Here is a 22,168-nt window from a genome sequence, read left to right on the forward strand (position 1 = left end):
TTGACTTCCAAGCCAAGAGAAAGACTCTGAAATAAAATGGAGGCAGGAAAGAAGGTCTCTGTTTATTTGGTAACCAGAACTTCAGTGACAGCATGTTTGACAAAATGGAGTTGAGAGTAGGCAGACTTTTATACATTCTTTGGGCTTTATGATTGAGATGCCTGTTCTATGGAAGAATATGTCCTTAGTGTTTTAATGGCTGTTGACAGTTTCCTATAGGGTCATGTAGGGGTCATAGCTGGCTCTACAGGCAAAAGAGGAAATGCAAACTCCAGGTGTTTTATTTGTCTGAGCTAATCTTGTCAAGTTCAGCTCCTTACCTATTCTGTTGTTTATTTGGAGTTTCTGGCTTCTTGCTTATGAATAGAATGGCCCAGTTTCTGAATGGATAATAAAATCCATTCCTAAAGACTAGCCTCTTCAGGTTTCTGCTTGAGGCTATTTTCCTCAAAGGTATCTCTCCCCTTCTCCTTCAGGGGAAATATTCTATTCCGCCTCTTTTTAATATTAAGAATAAAGAATATTTTATTATGGGGAGGGGGGGTCTTTCCTACATTATTAAACTGTATCTGACACAAAAGTAATATTTCTAATACAATTAAATTATGTTTAAAACCTATTTAATACATTTTAAATGATGTATAAATAATACTATGCTCATTGTAATTTGCTTTATTGTAGTAAAGTGTTTTAGTGATTTATCTGTGCAAAACAGCTTGTATTATTACTTAATGAACTGTTTAAAATCTCATAAAATATCAGTAACTGAATATCTGATTGTGTATAGGCTCTTACAAATCAAATTCAAAATATAAGAGTGCATTTAAAGAGGTAGAAGTGTAAATATTAAAGGCTATAAAAGTGTGGAAAGGTTTGCTTGGATTCTTTTAAGTGCTATTATCTAGAACACAGGGTAGTTTTCAGGGCTCAGATCCCCATTCTGCAGGACAAATTATGCTCACCCATGCCGAGCTTTATATGAGCAACAGTGAGCCAGATGCTATTCATTGCTACAGCATAAAAGCACAAAACCTACCAGACCAGGAAAAATGGTTATGATTTGGGGGAGAAGAGCTTTCGTATGATTAGCTCTTTATTTACTGCTAACGGGGTTTATCCCCATATTACTAAGCATTGCCAACGGAACCCAATACATCTTAGGCGAGAGTCTTAAGGGCAGCTTAATAAAGAATCATAGAATCATATTCAAATATAATTCAGATAGAGAGCATTTTTCCAAATTTCGCAGAGGAAAAAATTCGAACGACTACCGGAAGAGTTGCTGAGCGAGTGCAACTGAAACGCTTCAGTATTATGAATATTTCTAAAAAGGAATAGGTTGGGATTGCTATAACACTGTCACTTTTCTCTAGAGACCGAATATGAACGATTGAAAACCTACCCTGTCACCTGATAGGTGGCCGCGAGGGTGTGCGACGTTGACGCACCCTGGCTATCAGGGGCGCCCGCTAGAGGAGGGAAGAGGCTTCCCGCTCTGAGCAGGATTGGCCGGCGCTATATGACGGGCTCGGCCACCTCCATCCGGGGCAGAGGAGGGCCGCTATCTTTCCCCGCCTCCGCCTATGCCGGCTCCGTGAGGCTAATTCCTGTTTTCCTCCCTACTCTTTGAGGTGTCTGCCAGTTTGCCTGCGTGTTCGCCATTCTTTCGAAGCAGCCACGGTGAAGAGGAAGAGGCAGTTGGAAGCCGAGGCGGGCGACCACAACGGGTGAGGAAATGAGAGGCGGAAGAAGCTGTCGCCCGCTTTTGCGTCGCGGTCTCGGGTGAGGCAGTCCAGAGAGGCCCGGCAGCCAGACGGCTCCCGGGGCCTTAGGTTGACGGCTGCTGGCTTTAGAAGCTCGCATCTCTCTTTCCCCGTGTCTCACACGGGATGAAGGGTTGCGGGCTGCGTTCGTGCGTGCGCGAGACCCGCTGGGGAATCCCGCTGGAGACACCGAGTGGGGCGCAGGACTTGAGGCCTTGGGTGGCCTTTGCCCCTCCCTCCCTTCCTCCTCCGAAGGGAAGAAAAAGGAAAAGTGCTAAGTGCTAGGTATCGCCTATAACGATGCACAGGCAGAGAAATACTCCAGCGAGATAGGTAATATTGGACAGTAATCGGCATAGCGTGTATGGATTAACGCGTGCGCCGCAGCGCTGACCTTAACTGTCATTCCTTCCCCGCTCTGACCCCACGTGCACTCCAGATTTTCGTTCAGACTGAAACAATGCACGTGGCTATGAAAGGAAAATCCATATTACAGAGTGATGCCATTCTTCCAATGGAAAGACGTCGCTCGATTATGCATGTTCAGATCAATTCTGTGAAGATTTGAGTCTATTTTATTTATTTTCCTGTATTCCCGAAGATTATCACTGTCATACTCAGTACTTTGAACTTTCTAGTATCTAACCTAATAATTTATTATTGTAATATTGGATTTAGGTACCATCAAGTCCCAGCAAATTATTTGAAACATGAAAGACAAGATAGAAAAAAGAAGAAGAAACATAAGGAAGGATAGAGATGAGATAACAAAGGGTAGGGGGAACAAAAGAAAACAATGTAGGTTAAAAGGAGACTCCAGTCACCTCACCTTTAAAAGTCTTTAAATTAAACAAAGTTTCTTAATAGAAGATTTTAGCAACGTAGGATGAGAGAATGGATTCATCTAAAAAGCATTAAGATAATAACATTTATAGCACATTAGTTGTCTATTTGCTTTTGGCTTCCAGATGGGGTGGTTGAAGCAGTGTAGTATTGAATGGAGTAATTAGACTGCATTACTGTTTAAAGAGAGTTAACAAAAATGTAATGCAATTAAAACAGGTTAATGTTAATAGATACAGAATTGTCTATTTAAAGCCATATGAATAATATTAGTTTGTAATGCTGTTTTTAGGGATTGCTGATAATTAAGGATATAAAACCCATTTTTCAATCCCTCTATTTTTTTAAATTAAAGATTGAATAATATTTCAGCCTTAAGAAGAGTTATCAGCAAATGATGGATGAATATCCTTTGTCCATTTGCTATCTTCTTTATGCAGTATGGTTTATATTCCTGAAGAAATGTTATATTATTTATTATTAGAACATTAATTAAAAAGAGACTCAATATCCACAATATAAATTTTAAGTTAGATTGCTAGAAAATCAATCAGATGTAATTTGTGGACATCAGAGACTCACAAGTCTGTTGTTTGTACCACAGAATTTGAATCAAATAAGAGGTATCAGTATGTCCCTTACCAGGTTGAGGTTTGAACAGAGAAAATAAATCTCTGATGTGCTGTTGCTGGCTGCAGTCATAGTACTATGATAAGGTACTAATCTTCCCTGATTTAGAAAGTATAAAACAGAATTTGGTGAAATGGAAATTAAGACCATATAAAATAACCATATTCACATTTATTTATGGATATAATTAATAAACTATTTTTTCTAACATGATTTATTTCCTTTGTTGTCATGGCCTCCCATTTGCTCCTCAAATTTATAATCTGTTTATTTAACAAGTTTTCTCAAATCATGGCTTGCCCAGTCACCTCATTTCTGAAAGAGGGACTTAATTCATTGAATGTTTTTGGAAGGCGTATTTCAAATATTGTATGTTAAACTCTAGCTGTACTCTGTCTGCAGTCAAATGAACAAATGAAAAGGAAACTTTTACTGCTGAATAAAGTATCTGTCAAACCTCCCTAGCTAGGTCTTTAGGTAAGAAATTCCCTTAACTCCATTTGGTTAAAGTGATATGTTCTTTTACTAAGGATTAGTGACTGCTGTAAAAGTAAGCTAGAACTAAAGTTCTCACACAAAAGGATACAAACTTTCCCCCTTATGACAGCCCTCTCCCTTTGACCAGTTTGTTTTCGGCCAATGGTGAGCCTCATAGCTATTTGAGAACTGTTGTGATGTTTGGAGCAATTCACATTCTTTTCCAAGCTATATCACCTTGAAGACTGGCACATGTGATTTTGTCAAACTGTTTTGTCAAACTGTTATCCCCCTCCCTATTTCCATCTCTACTTTTTCAGAGGCATTAGTCCTGCAGAGGATAGACAAGAGAGAAAGAGGGGGGGATACGGATGCATAGTTAGTTAATGTTCAATGAGGTCTGTTTGGATATTGTTAATCTAGAAGTCTTGATATGTTTTGAATCTACCCATTCAGTTTTGGAAGGTGGAAAGTCCTTCCGTGCCACTAGGTATTGGATTTTCCCTCAGTATGCGCATTAATCCAAAACATCTTTGACTTCAAATTGCTGCTCCCCTTAATTCATTATGGGATATGGGGTGGTTTTGTTGCTGCTTGTATAATAAAATGGAATAGAATAGAATTCTTTATTGGCCAAGTGTGATCGGACGCAAGGAATTTGTCTTTCATGCATATGCGCTCAGTGTACATAAAGAAAAAAAATATTCGTCAAGAATCATAAGATGCAAACACTTAGTGATAATTATAGGATACTAATAAGCAAATAATCCTAGGAAACAACAAAAACAATATATGTTGTAAAGATGCAAGCAACATGGATATAGTCATAAGTTGGAAAAGATAGGTACTAGTAAGGGGGAGGAGAATAATAGTAATAAAGTCTTAGTAGATAATTTGACAGTGTTGTGGGAATTAGTTGTTTAGCAGAATGATGGCATTCAAGAAAAAAACTTTCATTGTGTCTTCTTGTTCTGGTGTGCAGAGCCCTATAGAAGTGTTTTGAGGGTAGAATTTGAAACCATTTATGTCCAGGATGTGAGGGATCTGTAGATATTTTCACAGCTCTCTTTTTGACTTGTGCAGTATAGAGATCCTCAATGGAAGGCACATTGATAGCAATTGTTTTTTCTGCAGTTCTAATTATCCGTTGAAGTCTGTGTCTGTCTTGTTTGGTTGGAGAGCCAAACCAGACAGTTATAGAGGTGCAGATGACAGACTCAATAATTCCTCTGTAGAACTGTATCAGCAGCTCTTGGGGCAGTTTGAGCTGTATGAGTTGGCACAGAAAGAATATTGTTGTGCTTTTATGATGATGTTTTTGATGTTAGGTGTCCATTTTAAGTCTTGAGATATGATAGAGTCTAGAAACTAGAAATGTTGATACCGTGTTGTCTAATATTGTAAGAGGTAGTAGTATAGGAGGGTTTCTCTTAAAATCTACCACCATTTCTACAGTTCTGAGTGTATTTAGTTCAGATTGTTATGGTTGCACCACAAGGCTAGTTGTTCAACCTCTCGTCTGTATGCAGATTCATCATTGTCTTGAATGAGACCAATCACTGTTGTATCATCTGCAAACTTCAGTACTTTAACTGAGGGATCTTTTGAGTTGCAGTCATTGGTATATAGCAAGAAGAGAAGTGCGCACAGCCTTGGGGGGCTCCTGTGCTAATTATACGGTTATCAGATGTGATTTTGCCTAGCTTCACTTGCTGCTTCCTGTCTGTTAGAAAGGTTATGATCCATTTACAAGTGTGATCAGATAAAGCTAACTCTTTTAGTTTAGTTAGAAGAATATCTGGAATGATGGTATTGAATGCTGAGCTGAGTGAATTGGAGTCTGTAATCTGCTATACTGGTAATTCATTCCGGAGTTCCAAGCAGACTGTATAAATGTTGAATGAACAATTTAGCTAAGGTGCGAGTAGAGAGGATTTTTAGGCATGATATAAAATGCACCTCTTTAGAGAATAGATCACATATCACCCATATTACAGTGTTTCCTGAACTTTTATGTTAGTTTTACTATAAAGTCCATTGAAATCTCTTTCCATAGTGTTTTGGGCTCTGCCACTGGCCGAAGGAGCCCTGGTATCTTCTCCTGATGTCTTTCTGTAGAGGCACAGATGAGACAGCTAGCCCCATAGCTTTCTATGTCCTTCTATAATGATGGCTATCAAAACATTTAACAAGATGTAGGGTCTTTACAAAGCTGAAGTGCCCCACTAATTTCAAATATGACTTTTTTTGTAAGACTATTATTTGTTGGTTTTCTGGGACATCTAGTTTGGCTTCTACCCTGGCTAATTATTCTTGTATTGTACATTCATTTTTATGGTCTTGAAACCCTTTGTCTTTTTTTAGTGCTGCTTTTAACATGCTTAAGTTCTCCGCCATTTGGATTTTGAGTTTCCCTTGCACTGTAGGGGTGATCAGAGCTGCCAGTTGTCAGGATGGGATAATTGGTTTAATAATTTCTGTCTTGGAACTATTTTATTGCAGTAGTCTGGACATAAATTCTTTTCCCAGGAGGTACCGCAAGATGAACTGTTTGAAGTACTAACCCCATTGGACTTGTTTGGGTGACAGCATTCGTGGATTTTTCAGAGCCAGGTTTTTGTGGTCTTTTCATAGTTCAAAAGGGGCTTTGCTCCCTTCTAAGAAGTGCCTCCAAGTCAGGAGGTCTAATGTACAACATTAAGTACATTTTCTTTTTCCAAAATGCCCACCTGTATTCAGTCTCAGTTTTGGGAGGTGAAAGAGCATTGCTGCAGGCTCCCTGGTCATTTTTCTGCAGCAACATAGCCTCCATTGCCATGTCACTGGCGTCTGCCTGGATGACAAAAGGAGCATTTGAGTCAGGGTATTTTAGGACCGGCTCTGCTGCGAACAAGCACTTGAGTTTCTCAAATGCCTCTTAACATTCCATCATTCATTTCAGAAGTTGGCTAGGCTTAGGCTTACCTTTTCCTTTCATCTTCACCAGGTTGGTGATGGGCAGGGCTATCTGGGTGAATGATAGGATGAACTGGTGATAAAAATCTGCATATCTCAGTACGCTTTGAAGTCTGGGTGCTTGGAGGAGCCCATTCCAAAACTCTGCAGTTTTTCAGGATACATTTCTATTGTCTCATGGGAAAAGTGATACCCCAGATAGTGAATTTTGCTTTGGTGGAACCCGCACTTGGACAGTTTAGCGTATAGTTAGGTGGCCCAAAGTTTCTTGAGCTCTGACCAGTTTCACGTGTTCTGTCATGGTTTCAGTATAAATCAAAATGTCTTCCAAGTAGACTAAGACCTCTTTATATAGGTGCTCATGAGGTACTTCATTTATTAACTGCATAAATACAGCGGAGGCACCGAACAGACTGAAGGAGAGAACTCAGAATTGGAAGCATCCCCAGGGAAAATCATTTTCCACTTACCTCTTTTCTTCCTGACCCGGAGACCATTGGCGTCTTGCCTGGTGGCCTCTGCCTCTCCCAGCCTTTTTGGGTGGTCCACTCTACGCTGGGGTCTCAACAATGCTTCCCCCCCAAGCCTCAATCTCTACTGCTTGCCCTCATGAGCCAACATCATGTGCATGGTCGCCACAATAGGGATGTTTAGGTTTAGGTTTATTTGGATTTATATGCCGCCCTTCTCCAAAAGGACTCAGGGCGGCGTACAACATTAAAAACACACATCACAAAAGTTAAAAAAAAAGATTAAACCCATTTCCAAAAAGACCAAACTGATTTTTTTTTTAAAGAAACAATACATTTAAAATAAATTAAAATTAATATTAACAGGCCATGTCTCTCCAGATTGACCACTATTGCAATTCTAGGGTCAGCCAAATCTCCAGGATGCATTTTGCAGCTTGCTTGCCCATGGCTGCATAGAATTGGAGAGGGGGGGGGTTGGCATTTGGGAAGAGGAAGTAAGCTGTTGTGAAGTGTTCCTGTGATTGGAAGGGAGGTTTGCTACCTTTCAATGGAGTGGTTTTTTTTTTTTAACTTTTCCAAGGCTAATCATACTGGGCCTCTGGAGGCATCCAGCATCTGCTGAAGAGGTTTCCCATAACATCATATTGGACACTTATTGGTCCTTAAGGCTGGACCCTGTGGGGGGAGGGCTTTGGGGGATTACTTTCAATGTGTAACTTTCATGCGGATTTTACTCAGATCTTGCCTTGTCTCCATTGCCCCACAGAGGATGATGCTGGCTGCAATCACACTGCCACTAGCAGCTGTGACTGGAGGAGCTACCTCCCAAAGGAGGCGAGATCTTAAAGTGCCGCCACTGGGGTAAAGTTCAGGAAGATCCCAAGTCTCTGGGATTCTTCCTAGCTCAAGTCTGGAATTATATGCAGAAGTATGGGGTGAATTGAGAACAGAAACTACTAAAGTGAGTTGTGTCACCATCTGTTGCCATGGAAGGGGCCGCAGCAGAAAATGGTTTCACTTTACAACGACAATGCCCCCGCAACTAAGGAACTATGACCAGTTTATGGCAGTACTGCTAGTGGTTTAAGGACCCTCTAGCAGAGCATAAACCAGAACCCGGATAAAAACCATTACCCAAGGGAGGCAATCAGTGGCAGAGTACACCCAGGAATTCCATGAGCCTGTAGGCTGGCCATGTAGTTTGAGGAGATCTTGGTTGAATGTGTCAAATACGGGCTAAACAATGAAGTCTACTACACCTACATCTTGGGAGGGCCTCCCTGGGACCTCCAGAATTGTACATACTGGCTGATGAGGTGCAAATAGACTTGGCCAGGGAACGACACTGGGGTGGTCACGGCTAGAGCAAGTCCTCGCCTCCTGCTCGCAAACAACCTCCAAGAGTGGCCAAGGGAGGGCCAGCGCCCAAGCAGTGATCCACAGCATGCTTCAACTGTGGAAAATAAGGGCATCAAACAGCCGATTGCCGCTCCAGCAAACCTGCAGCTGCAGTGGGTAGGAAAATTGAGAAGGGACCACAGAATCTCTATCAAACAGTCTTTGGGGTGGAGGTCATCACATTTTCTTCTCCTGTCCAGGAGCGGCTAGGAACTTCGACTCCACTGAAGGAGAGCAAATCTGATTCCAATAATGACCTCCTGGTAAGTCAATATGTGACACCTGTGACCATCCCAGTGGAACTAGTGGTGCCCTCATCAGGCACCTAGGAGAGGATATTGTCCCTATTGGAGTTGGGCTGCACCAGGGGTTGGTTAGCCTAGAGGTCGTGAAGAAATTGGGACTGAAACTGAGAAGATTGAAGGTGTCCATAGCCTTTTGCCAATTGAATGGGTCCCTAGAGGGGAGGGCAGCTCACTTCATAACAGAACCTGTGGAAATGAAGATGGAGAGCCACAAAGAACTTTTGAGATTTATAGTAGCACCCGGGATGGAAAGATTCCTCTTGCTTGGACTAACTTGGCTCCACAGGTGGAACCCTTTTGTGAATTGGAAGAGGAAGCTCATAAAAATCCGACCCGAACTGATGGGGAGAAAGGGGGGAAGAATCCCTCGCCAGAAGCCAAGAGAGCCAAAGTGAAAAGGGAGTTAGGATCTGCTGTGCAAGAGCTCAACAAGGGAGATCAGAAAATCCCAAAGGAATACTGAGACTTAAGGGTGGTGTTCAGTGAAAGGGTTCCGATGTGCTCCTGCCCCATCGTCCCATTAACTGCCGCATAGAAATCCTCCCTGGGGCAAAATTTCCTAAGCCAAAAATCTATTTGATGACTCCTCATGAGCTAAATGAGCTGCATGCTTTTATTGACAAGAACTTGAAATGGGTATTAATCCACCAGCCAGACCATGAATGTTAGCTCCAGTGTTATTCCGGGAGAAAAAAGACAGTACACTTCATCTCTGTGTTGATTATAAGGGGTTAAATACTATGTGTGTGGAGAATGTTACCTAAGGCTAGGTTTGCTTACTTACTTTCCTTGTTCAGTTGGTGATTTTACTAAAATATTGCTATTTTAGGCTAGTTAAGGTTTTCTTCTGGGTCTTTTACCCTCCTCCATTCCAATGTCTCCCTTTTTTCTCCAGGAACTGCAAACTATTTGCTACTTTCTCAAGGATCATGGTTTTTATTTGGATCTCTTATAATTGCTGTGCTGACTACCGTCATCAGGAAGTTATTTTCTACCAGATTTCTTCACTTTTTGGAGTAGTCTAGGGCAGCAATACCCAACCTTTATGGCACCAGGGATCAGTTTTACGGAAGACAATATTTCCATAGACTGGGGGAGGGGGTATAGTTACAAACCTAGACCCTCTGCATGCACAGATGAAACTTTGCTTGCTTATCTTTTGCTTGCATAGCTTGGTTTCTAACAGGCCTCACACTGCTACCTATCAATTCAGATTATAGAAAGAAAGAAATGTGCCCTGCACTTTCTTCAGTAATTCCATTTGCATATCTTTATAAGCCCATATCATGTGTTTGGCTATACCTTCCTACTTGCCAGCAGTGTTTATTTTGAAAAAGAAAGCACCTGGTTGATATTCAAAGAGGGGGTATTGTAAGATTAATCAGATAGCTTTACCTGATGGAAAAGTTTTGGATGAGAGGCCATAAAGAGAATGGCAAACAGGTCAGAAAAGAAGAAAGTTCTATTGAAGAATTAATAGAAACTTTCTTATTGAATGAATCGATTGTGGAAGAGCATACACCTGAAAACAGATCAGAAAAATAAATTTAACAGCAAGCTTACATATAAATTTAGCTATGTAATTTGTGCCATGGGAGAATCCAGTGTAACATTACGGTTGTATGCACAGTATATGAAATAATTGTGAGTGAAACATTATCTCCAGATTAACATCTCACATTAATTTAGCATAGTGCATAATACATAAAATGAAAAATATGACTATAGAGCAATTTGGTCCAATAGAAGAAAGGAGATAAAAACTGAATTGTACTGAAAATTTCAAGAATAACGTAATATACAGGCAAGATAGCTTTTAGAATTACATTTATATTATAGGCACTTACCAACTGTTATTTACCAAATGTCTAGGAATCCTCAAGTTCTGAATAGGGGCATTTTATGGGAAAATATTAATGCAATATACGGTTGCTACATGTACTACCGTTGATTTTAGAAAAGTATCAGTCTAATTAGGCAAAACACATAGCTGTGTGTATAACACTTGTTTATTTCTGTGGAATAAACTTAAAACTTTGACACGTAAGAAATGCTTGCACCCACAATTTGACTTATTTTTATTTCCATATTCATTCATTACAAATATAATTTAAAACTCTTAGACCTATGTAAAAAGAAGTTAGAAGTATACATACATTTTCTAATTATTTATTTTTATTTATGTAGTGAATCTATAGTTATCATTACTTAGGAATACAAAATGTGTTCAAAAGAGAAAACAGAATTCCGAGAGCATCTGTCTTCAAATCTATAAAGCAGCCATGTTTTCCTCAAAGCTTATATGATTGTTTCATAATCTGCTAACATGCATTTTGCATGTTTAAATGGAAATTTTAGTCTCTACTCCCATATTGAGAGAGGTGCAAAACAACTCTCTCAAAGGCATTCATAGCTTCAATTGTTACCATTTTGTTTCAGCAGTGAATTATTTAATTCATACATTTTCATGTATTTGCTCACTTCAGGAAATAGCATAAATTGTAGGAGCTCATCTGTTGGCAAAATATTTATTTGTCTTTTTGTTTTCAGTCCAAGCAAGAGTTCAGTAATGGCAGCAGATTCAATGGAGATTGATGATGCTTTGTATAGGTAAGCATTTTAACAAAAGTTTAATGTGTTTTAATAAACTACAGATAATATTTAAGTTTTAATGTCAAGTAAACTTTCTTAAACAATGAATTTAAATATAAAGATAAGAATGTTTCTATCATAAACTTTATTTTATTAACATGTATTTTACGCTCAGTTTAAAGAATGCTATTTCCTTGAAATGTTTCTTCTGAAAACTGTGCCAAGAAATTGTTTTACACTTCTCTTTTCTCTATTTTAATAATCCATTTTGTGCATAGAATTTCCAATTTCTGATTAAAGTTTTTTTTCTGGGATATGTTGACTGTATTTAGCAGATTATGAGCATGTATGTGCTGTCTTACTCCAAACTAAATTGGTTTTATGGACTTTCACACTTGAGCATTACCATCTTTATTTCATAGGGTCAAAACCGGAGATGTACAACCAAGGAATCCCACTATTTGTAGCCCATAGCTATTTTGATTGAAATGAAGAAACTCCTTAAATTGTTAGTGAAACTTACGCATCTTGTTGAAGCGCAAGACTGCAGGTTATAGAACATAAAATTCTAAGGCTAAAAACCCTCTGCTCACGGCAAGAGCATTATATCATCCCAGTCAAACTTCCAATTATGGAGCTCCCAGAATTCTGGGAGGCAAGTTATTCCATTGATTAACTGTTCTCACTGTCAGAAAATTTCTCCTTACTTCTAGGTTGGATCTCTCTTTAATGATCTTCCACCCATCACTTCTTGTACTGCCCTCAGGGGCTTTTGAGAATAAGCCATTCTCTTCTTCTCTGCGACAGCCCCTCAAGACACTTACTAGAAGACAATGACCATGTCCCTCCCCAATTCTTCTCTTCAATAGGCTAGACAAACCTAGCTCCCTCAACCATTCATATGATTTACCCTCCAGGCTCTTCATTATCTTTGTTGCTCTTCTCTGCACATTTTCTAGGGTCTCAAGCATTTTTTCTGGACATAGTATTCCAAGGCTGGTATTATCATTTCTTCTATCTTGATATTTTCCCTCTGTTGATGCATCTCAGGACTGGATTGGCTTTTTTGGCAGCTGCAGCACTTTGTTGGATCATGATTATGTTCTTTGGAAATTATTATAGGATGATATATTAATTTCCCTAAGAAATTGCTTAATATCCAAAATTTGTAAAAAGTTATTTCTTGAGATCAAATTAATTTTTCTCTTCTGTGAAGTTTGTCAGAAGTGAGAGGTTTTGCAAATTGCACTACTTTATGCTGTTGATTATAATTATTTATGATTTTCTTTTAATACTTGCATGTAGTCGGCAGAGATACGTTCTTGGAGATACAGCAATGCACAAGATGGCTCAGTCTCATGTATTCCTAAGTGGAATGGGCGGGCTTGGAGTGGAAATTGGTAGGTGAATAGAATTTTTTTAAGCTTCCAGAGCCTATAGAATCAAGTAAACTATAAACATAAACTTTTTTACTATGTTTTTTTTAATTGGGAAAAATTTATTACATTTATTGTGCAGTAGGATAAACTTATATTTTCTACTATTTGGAATATATTAAATATAGAACTATTACTTACATCATAAACATCACTCAAGTAAAATGAATTACAAAGGTATATATTCTCATTGTTTTTTGGGGAAGAAGCTTCATGAATTTCTTGGAAGGATTCTTATATCGGTAATTCAGGACATTTTAGCCACATATATTGTAGAGATATAATTACAACTTCTTAAATTTTTTAGTATTCGATACAGTAGAAGTGTTAGAGCCTGACTTATAAATGTAGATTGTAATAGAATAAGAATAACCAGATATTGCATAGTTTGGAGTGAAATAATAGACTTCTGTTGTAGTCTCTTCTAGTAGATACTGCCTCTTGCTGATATTTAGTTTTTCTTATCGATTGATTTATATAGATCATTATTAGAATCTACTGTTGGCTTACTTAGTATTTTGGCTTTTTTGAATATTTTGTTCCAGAAAGATGTCACTTTTTGTAAATCCACCACATATGACAAAATGGTCCTTTCTGATGCAGCCCTTCAAACATTTTGATAATTAATTATGAGAAATTTGTAACCGGAGTTAAATAATGCCAGCAATCTTTTACTACATTTCTTGTATTGAAGCAGATAGAAAGTCATCTAATTTCCATAGTATTGTATCTTCATATCATCTTTTCGTTTTCCTAAATCTATGTCTCATACTTCTTTTAAATCTTTTATAAAATAATATATTTTAAAAGAAATTTTCTTTTAAACCTACAAAGCATGGGGTGTGTGTTACATAAACATTAGCAGTAGCCTTTTGTAGAAATAAATACAGTCATTACTTACATTTATAAAGAATTCTAATACATTAAATATACTAAAGGAAAAGGAAAAGGTTTTCCCTGCCCAGTTATGTCCAACTTTAGGGGGCGGTGCTCATCTCTGTTTTCTAGCCAAGAGAGCCACCAGCATTGTCCGAAGATGCTTCCATAGTCATGTAACTGGCATGACTATATGCTGAGGCACATAGAACTATTACTTCCCACCAAAGTGGTATCTATCTATTAGCATTTGCAAGCTTTCAAACTGCTAGGTCAGCAGGAACTGGGGCAAGTAATGGGAGCTCACCCTCTCGTGGTGTTTGGGTCTTGAACCCAATCTGTCAGTTTTCTACCTGACAAGCTCAACGTCTTTAAGTACTGAGCCATTGTGCCCTTTTAAGTATACTAATGGTATACAAATCCTTGCAATATTTAATTAAACTAGAATTGGAATTAAAAAATTATTTATATAATAATCACTCTATTCCTATGAGGATGAAAAATGTTAAAAGGAATAAGAACATGAAGTAGGGCAAAAATTCTGTAGCAACCGATGCCTCGCCATGGCTTCAATTGTATAGATATAATTGTTGGTATAAATAGATGGGCATCAATTAAGTTTATAAATTGGTCATCTTACTTTATGCTCTTAATTTAAGTTGTAGTTATTAATGTTTTTTCCTTTTGCATTATTCTTGTTTGAAAATTAGCTTTTAGCAGAAAGTATAATACATGCACATATTGATTGGGAGAAGCACATCTTCAGTACAAGTTTCAGCTGGAGCTGGCAACCTTAGACTGACAACATGAGGAACATTGCATTGCACAGGATATTTATCTGTATTGTACACTGTACATTATGTTTTCTTTTGATAAGAGAATTGTCTTTAATTCAGGGTTAACTTTAGTGGAGGAATAGGTACTGTACAGTATAGAATTATAAATGGTAAATATTTACTAGAAACTTACAACTCTTCACTTTTCTTTTCAGCTAAGAACATAGTTCTTGCAGGAATAAAGGTAAGAAGAAAGACGTTCTAATTTTAAGAATAAATATTTGGTATATGTTTAGTTTAAGGTATTCCGCTTCCTAAAAAACTAATGAGACTCATAACTTTCACACAAACAATAGCAAAATATTAAAAAAATTAGTATCTTGATTCTCAGATGCTAATTTATATGACTAGAAAATATAAAAGTCACATGATGATTGATTTAGAATTGCTTGCAACTGCATGTAGCATTGCCAGATATTTACACTATGAAGGGATTGATGATTAAGTATAGATGTCTAATTAAAACTCTCCAGAGAGTTGATATCCATGTACCTAAATAAGACAACAGATATTCCAAAATTTTATTCTATGCTGGCAATGCAGCTCTTCTCTCTTTGTTTTCTGTTGGCATGAAGTGAGCATTGAGAATTATGGCATCCTACTGTAATGAGGAAGAATTAATAATCAATTATTACCTTTACTGCCACTGTCCAGAAGAGGATGCAAGTAATGATTCAATTTCATACGCAACGGGGCAAATTACTTTCCAGTAGCAATGAAATTTTTTATGGCTAAAATAATTGCACAACTATTATATGAGATACAATTTGGCCTATATACAAACCTGAGGACTTATGAAGCCATTCAGTTAAATTTTCTTTGGTGTTTGGTATACCAATGGAAGTGATGGCTTGAAGTGAATGTGCCAAGTGTTAAAGATTCTAATCTCAGGATTTCGAATGATGTTTGATCCTACAGACTTAATGCTTTACTATTGTCAGACAGCTACCAATCTCACTGGTACTGGATCTGAATAGCAGAACCTTATAGTCTTGGCCTCTCTTCTGAATATTTAGGCCAATTAAGTCTGGAGAAGGCTGAATCAACAATAAAAGAAATAATCAGGGACATTGATTGTCTAAATGATATCACTAATACCCTTGAATTCCATTGTCAAACTATAGACAGATGTTAGCCTTCAACTGTGCCTATGAATTACAATTAGTCCTTTATTTACAACCAATCACTTTGGGGTATCGTCTAATCCAGTGGTTCCCAAAGTGGGTGCTACCGCCCTCTGGGGGGCAGTGAGATGGCTTAGGGGGGGTGGTAAGAGGCAAGGGTGGCGGCAGGGAGATGGTAAGAGGCCAGGGGGGCGGTAAGAGGCAAGGGGGGCGGCAAAGGAGTGCTGGGGGTGGCTTCCTCTAGCGAGCTATTCAGAACAAGTTTGCTCACTCACCCCCGCTCATCCAGAAGCTGCTCGATCACTCGCTTCCCCCGCCCATCTGCACTATACTAGCCCTGCCCACTCACTGATTGGCTGGCTCACCAATCGCCCCGCCCGCCTCTAAGAGCCCTATCTAAACTTAGTTAACTTTTTCTGCTTGGCTTTCTATAGATAAGGCTCTTAGAGGTGGGCGGGACGATTGGTGAGCCAGCCAATCAGTGTGCGCAGGGCTAGCATAGTGCGGACAGGTGGGGGGAGCGAGTGATCAAAGGGAGGCCATTTCGCCTCCCTTTGCTCCCACTTTGTCTTGATGAGGTTGCTACAGCTGCGGGCGCGGACGGACGGAGGTAGAGTGGTGGGGAAGCCTGGGGGGGCGGGCGAGCGAGTGAGAGAGCTGCCTGATCCTCCATCGCTCACCCGCTCGCCCGCCCGGGCCGCTCTGGCTACCTCCGTCTGTCCACACCCGGAAGTTGCAGTGACCTCATCAAGACAAAGTGGGAGGCGAAGGGGCCTCAGTGCCCTGCCTGATCCTCCTTAGCTCGTTCGCTATTTTGCCTGCATGGGGTGCCTCGGCGGAAGCCCTTTGCTGGCGGCCAGACCTCCCCTCCCCGGGGCAACAGCACATCCATGATCACCGTCCCAGTAACACTGCGGCCGCTCAGCCTGCAAAAAGAGGGAGGGAGTAAGAGTGAAGGGTGAGGGAGAGCAGCAGGGGCTCTCTGCAGGGGCTCCACATTCCCCCCCCCACACACACACACCAGAGCCTTCCCAGAGGAGGTGGGGCTGGGGAATGTGGGGCGGGGAGGTGCTGTCTGGGGTGGGACTAGATGACCTCTGGGGGTCCCAACCGGCCCTTCTGACTCTGGAGACCAGAAGCAAGCAAGCAAACACACACACACAGCAAAAGTGTCTGGTTTTGAATATAATCCTCCCTAGTGCTTGGGGAAAAAATAAGAGGAACATTTGGATATACATTTTGAATTAACTTGGGAAGAAAATTGCTAAAATCACTTTTAGCTGTGTTCTGCATTAAGGGTTCATGCAGTAGCATTTCTTGTTGAATTAGCAGAGTAATATTTACAACAGCTAGCTAAGATAGTTTTATCTGTCTTATAATGTGCGTCGGTAGAGGATTTAGGCATAAGTGCAATGTTTGCCTGTGATTATATAATAAATTCACAGCTTATACATTTGAATTAGATGTTATTCAATTCATGTTTAACCTATACTTGATGTACTTGTATTCAATACATAAGGTGTTAATTATGTCAATGGAAGAGAGAGGAAACTGCATTAGTGATATATATGTCAATGCGTTGATTTGTACTAAAAATGTTTAGTTTAAAGAAGTTATAAGGAATCACAAATATGAGTGTGGAAAATGTAATGTAGTTGTGGATGACCCTTTGCATGAGTTGTATTGGGAAAAATTAATAATAATAATAATAATAATAATAATAATAATAATAATAATAATGATAATGATAATGATAATGATAATGATAATGATGATAATAATAATAATAAGCTAGCCGAACAAATGCCATTAAGGCCAAAATCGAAAAATCCTCTGATGATGCCAAATGCAGACTCTGCAAAGAAGTTGATGAAACTGTTGACCACATACTCAGCTGCTGTAAAAAAATCGTGCAGACAGATTATAAATTGCGGCACAATTCAGTAGCACAAATGATCCACTGGAATTTGTGCAAAAATTATAACATTAAAACAACAACAAACTCTGGGAACATAAGCCTGAAAAAGTCACCGAAAATCAGATGGTCAAGATCCTGTGGGATTTTCGTATACAAACAGACAAAATACTAGCGCATAACACACCAGACATCACACTGGTTGAGAAAAATAAGGTTACAATCATAGACATGGCAAAACCAGGTGATAGTAGGGTCGAGGAGAAGGAACATGAAAAGTCGCGAAATACCAGGACTTAAAAATTGAAATTTTTAAGCAGGAGGATTATACACAGGAATGGGTAAAATGGATTGATTATATACAAAATAAATACCAGACTAGGAGTTATTATGTAGCCTTTAGGTAAGAATGTTTAGACTGATAGATGATTCGAGTAAATAATACATGGGCTGCTTGGAATTGTTAGAGTGGTGTATAGTGGAAGCTAGGGGGGGGGGCTTGAGTGGGAGGTGGGGGTGGGTTAGGGTGGAGGGTGGGTTAATATATATGCATAATTAAACTAGAAGATGGGATTAATGAAATATTGTTATTTTAAGAGAAATTTATATTATGATTTATATATGTTCAACCAACTTAGAAGATGGGATCAATGGGCTATTGTTACTTTAAGAGAAACTTATATTATGTTTGTTGGGAGGTGAGGGGGTATAATATGTGAATGAGTAATCTATTTTAAGATGGGGGAGGGGAGGGGGCAAAGTGTTTAGTATAATATTTGACTGAGAAATTTGTTTGGGGGGGTGGGGGGGCATATCATTTGTATGAGATTTACATTGTATGGCAGGGGGGTGAAAAGGAGGAAAATTTGTTTGTATAAAACTCTTTTAATAAAAAAAAATTGAAATTCAATGATTATGGCACAAACCAGCAGTTGTAATTCCAGTGGTAATCGGCACACTGGGTGCTATTCCAAAAGCACTGGAATTACATTTAAAACAGTTAAAACTTGACAAAATCACCATCAGTCAAATGCAAAAAGCTGCACTGTTTGGATCTGCACGTATATTACGAAAATACGTTACGACGTCCTAGGCCCCTGGGTGGGGCCCGACTAGTAATCAATGCCAAATCCGGCGAAACAACTGGCCGCTGTGATACAATCCTATAATAATAACAATAACAACAACAACAACAATAAAATAATGATTCCCCAAAGAGGTAAAAGGCTACATTTTGCTAGAGTTATTCTTTGCTTCCAAACTGTTGAGGAGAGGGATTGGACTCCATTGTCTATATTTCCCTTTCCATCCCCATGGTTCTTTAGTGAAAATTATAACCCAAGAACATATAGATCTGTTAAAATGTTCCCATCCCCCCTTTCCATATTGGGAATCCCTAGGTATCATGCAATAATCTCATCAAATAATTCAAGCAAATGTTGGTGACATTGAGCTGAAGCCAAAGTTCAAGAAATTGTACCAAGAGTTTTAGTTACAGAAAGAAATTTCTGATCGCTATCCTGCACTATGGACAGTTAAGAAGCTCCTTGTTGCACTTCCAACATCATATTTGGTGGAACATGGCTTCAGTGTGGTCTCCAAGCAAAGAAAATGACTCCAGATTACTGAATGTGGTGATTTAAGACTCCTGCTAAGTGACTAAAACCAGACATTGGGAAGCTGGTATCACTTCATCAAGCCCATCCATCACATTAAGAATTTACTGAACAGTGAAGTAGTTACTAAATTTTGCTAAGTTTACTAAGTTACTAGTTACTAAGGTTCTTGATAAATGACTATCAGACTTTGAAAACCTGGTATCACTGGATCATGTTCAACAATTTTGTTGAATTAACTAACTACAAAGGTTTTTAAATTGGATTTTGCATAAATGTGCAATTAATGGTTACAGTTTTGAATTTTACTGTTACTATCTTTATTCCTTCATGCAAACCACCCAGTCACATGACTCCCCCAACCACGCCCATCAAGCCACGCCCACAGAAGCGGTCGTAAAAAAATTTGAATTCCACCACTGGGTGGGGGACACTGAGGATCAGTTTGTAGCACCAAGGGGGCGGTGGACTGAAAAAGTTTGGGAACCACTGGTCTAATCCTAAACAAATATAAACAGGCCTATTCCAGAGCTCACTTTGATGCCCTTCCATCTACTTTACTGGAGGGAAGATTTCATTGGATTCCTTATTTTTAGAGACTGTGTCCTTGTGGATCTAGAGAGATAGAAACTATGTTCATGTCTTCATATAGTGTTTTGATTATCCCAATAATTTCTAAATGCAAAAGCCATAATGATAAATTTTATGTTTACTATTTTTAAAGAGTTTCTAATCCTATATCCACATCAGGTGGCCAAATATCTTCATCAAGATACAAAACTCTTAAAAACTTAATTAGATATGTTGTTTAATTATCCAATTGTTTTTTACCCTTTAAATAATGCATTGTTATATCAAATTATCTCTAGTTTTTTACTATAAAGGTTGATCAAAGACCTTAATAAAGATATTTGATTTTACCATAATTGATCTAAAATTTTGGTCATAAATGGTTATGGTCATGTCGAGTCACCACAATAATTTTTACAATGGTTCTTAAGTAAATCATCTTGATCATCAAGAGATCTTAAGTGTGAATCCCAAATGCCGTTTGTCAAAAATGACAAGAGTTGCAAAACTTGACCTGTGGGACACTGCAATCACTCATAAAGGTAATTCCGTTGCCAAGTGCCTGAAATGTGGTCATGTGACTTCAGAGGTATTGTAGCAGTGGTAACTTTGAGAAAGGATTGTAAGTAACATTTTTTGAGTATCTCAAAACTTTGAATGGTCAATAAGTCACCAGTTGTAAGTCAAAGACTACTTGTAATTCATAGGTGTGATAGATGTGTGATAGTGTGTATATTTATGATGTTGCATCACTGCTACTTCAAATATACTTCTTTCCTTTCTTCTAATATTATTTCAAGGCTCTCACTATCCATGATACCAAACAATGCAAGACATGGGATTTAGGAACAAACTTCTTTGCTTGTGAAGATGATGTTCTAAATGTAAGGAACAGGTCTGTACAAAGTATCAAAGTATTGTCAAAATTATTGCAATTCTTGTATGAGCTCTATCCAAGCTATATTTTTATATGTACTGAAGAAAATCAATGAGATCATATTTCCAAATTGCGAATTTATGCACTACATTCTTTGATGGTGTGCAGGATGCAATTACTGTATTTTTTTTTGGTCTATAGCAACGATGGCAAACCTTTTTTTCCTCGGGTGCCGAAATCGTGTGCGCGCACGCTGTCACATGCACTTGCGTGCCCACACCCATAATGCAATGCTCCTCCCACGCGCTCTCTGCACATGCGCATGAGACATCCCTCCCCCAGCACTCGTCCTGTGGATGCCTGCAACATCCTTCCCCCACACTTTTGACCTCGCATCTTAAAACAGCTCTGAGAGGGGGGGGGAGCCTCCCATCGAAAACAGCGCTGAGTGGGGTGGGGAATCCTCCCTTTCCTCCTCTCAGCAATCTTTTGAGAAGGGAGGCTTCTCAAAATGGGACGCCCCCATCTCTTTGCTCCCCTCAATTCGTCTCTCTCTCTCCCTCTGTCGTCCCCCAATGGCTCAGCATGAAAAACTGTGGCGAAACATGCAGAGGAAAAGGAGGAGGAAGGAAAGGGGGGAGAGAAATGGGGAGAGAGAGAGAGAGAAAGAGTGACACAAAGGGGGGAAGTTGGGAGACGCTCCCTTTTCTCCCTCTGGAGAAAAATGACCCAGTGTGCTCGGAAGTCTGTTCTGAACTTCCGGTTTGCGTGTTAGGTTGTTTTTCACCCTCCGGAGGAAAGGGGGGAAATGGCCAAAAATGAAGGCCAAAAATCAGCTGGCCAGCGCAGGCATGCGCAGTGGAGCTGACAGGGCAACGCCTCACCTGCCCTAGGAAATGGCTCCGCATGCCACAGGTTTGCCATCACTGGTCTATAGGATCCACTCCCCCCCCCCCGCAAAAAAAATTGGGTGGAAATGTCTGTACATCTTACAGAGTGAATGTTGCCAAAACCCTGCCCACCCGCTTGCACCCATTCTTCGGCCTCTGCCTCCCAGTAGTTTGCCTCCTTGCAACAAACAGATCAGCTTCAGCACAGCCTGATTTAGCACAAGCAGCTGATTGATGGTTGGATCGGCCTCCCAGAATATTGCCAATCAGCTGTTCCAGGTTGCAGTGATCACTACTGCTGCCCATTATCGTCGCTACCTATCACCATCTTCGCACGCCCCATTTTTGGCCTCTGCACATCGTACATCCCGTTTTTGGCCTCCATGCACCCTGTTTTTGGCCCGTTCCAGATGGCAGGGATTGCCACTGCCATTTGGCCAAAAACAGGGCACACATGTTGGATATCTATCTATCTATCTATCTATCTATCTATCTATCTATCTATCTATCTATCTATCTATCATCTATCTATCACATGGACACACATATTGTTTAAGGTAAGGAAAAAATAAAAAAGAAGACAAAAAAGGAC

The 22,168-nt window shown here is 39.5% G+C and overlaps 1 protein-coding gene across 2 annotated transcripts in view; it reads left to right on the plus strand.

Moving 5' to 3' along the window:
* Positions 1–1,556: 1,556 nt before the first annotated feature.
* Positions 1,557–22,168, plus strand: part of UBA6 (ubiquitin like modifier activating enzyme 6) — a 92,750-nt gene continuing 72,138 nt past the window's right edge. For both annotated transcript variants that reach the window (XM_081932883.1, XM_081932884.1), the window contains exons 1-5: positions 1,557–1,727; positions 11,395–11,454; positions 12,742–12,836; positions 14,740–14,768; positions 20,610–20,704. In XM_081932883.1, coding sequence (XP_081789009.1) covers positions 11,414–11,454; positions 12,742–12,836; positions 14,740–14,768; positions 20,610–20,704 — 260 coding nt within the window. In that variant the 5' untranslated portion in view covers positions 1,557–1,727; positions 11,395–11,413. The remainder of the gene's footprint in view (positions 1,728–11,394; positions 11,455–12,741; positions 12,837–14,739; positions 14,769–20,609; positions 20,705–22,168) is intronic.

Source organism: Natrix helvetica (assembly GCF_964273705.1).
Source record: "Natrix helvetica genome assembly, chromosome: Z".
Classification (NCBI taxonomy): Eukaryota; Metazoa; Chordata; class Lepidosauria; order Squamata; family Natricidae; genus Natrix; species Natrix helvetica.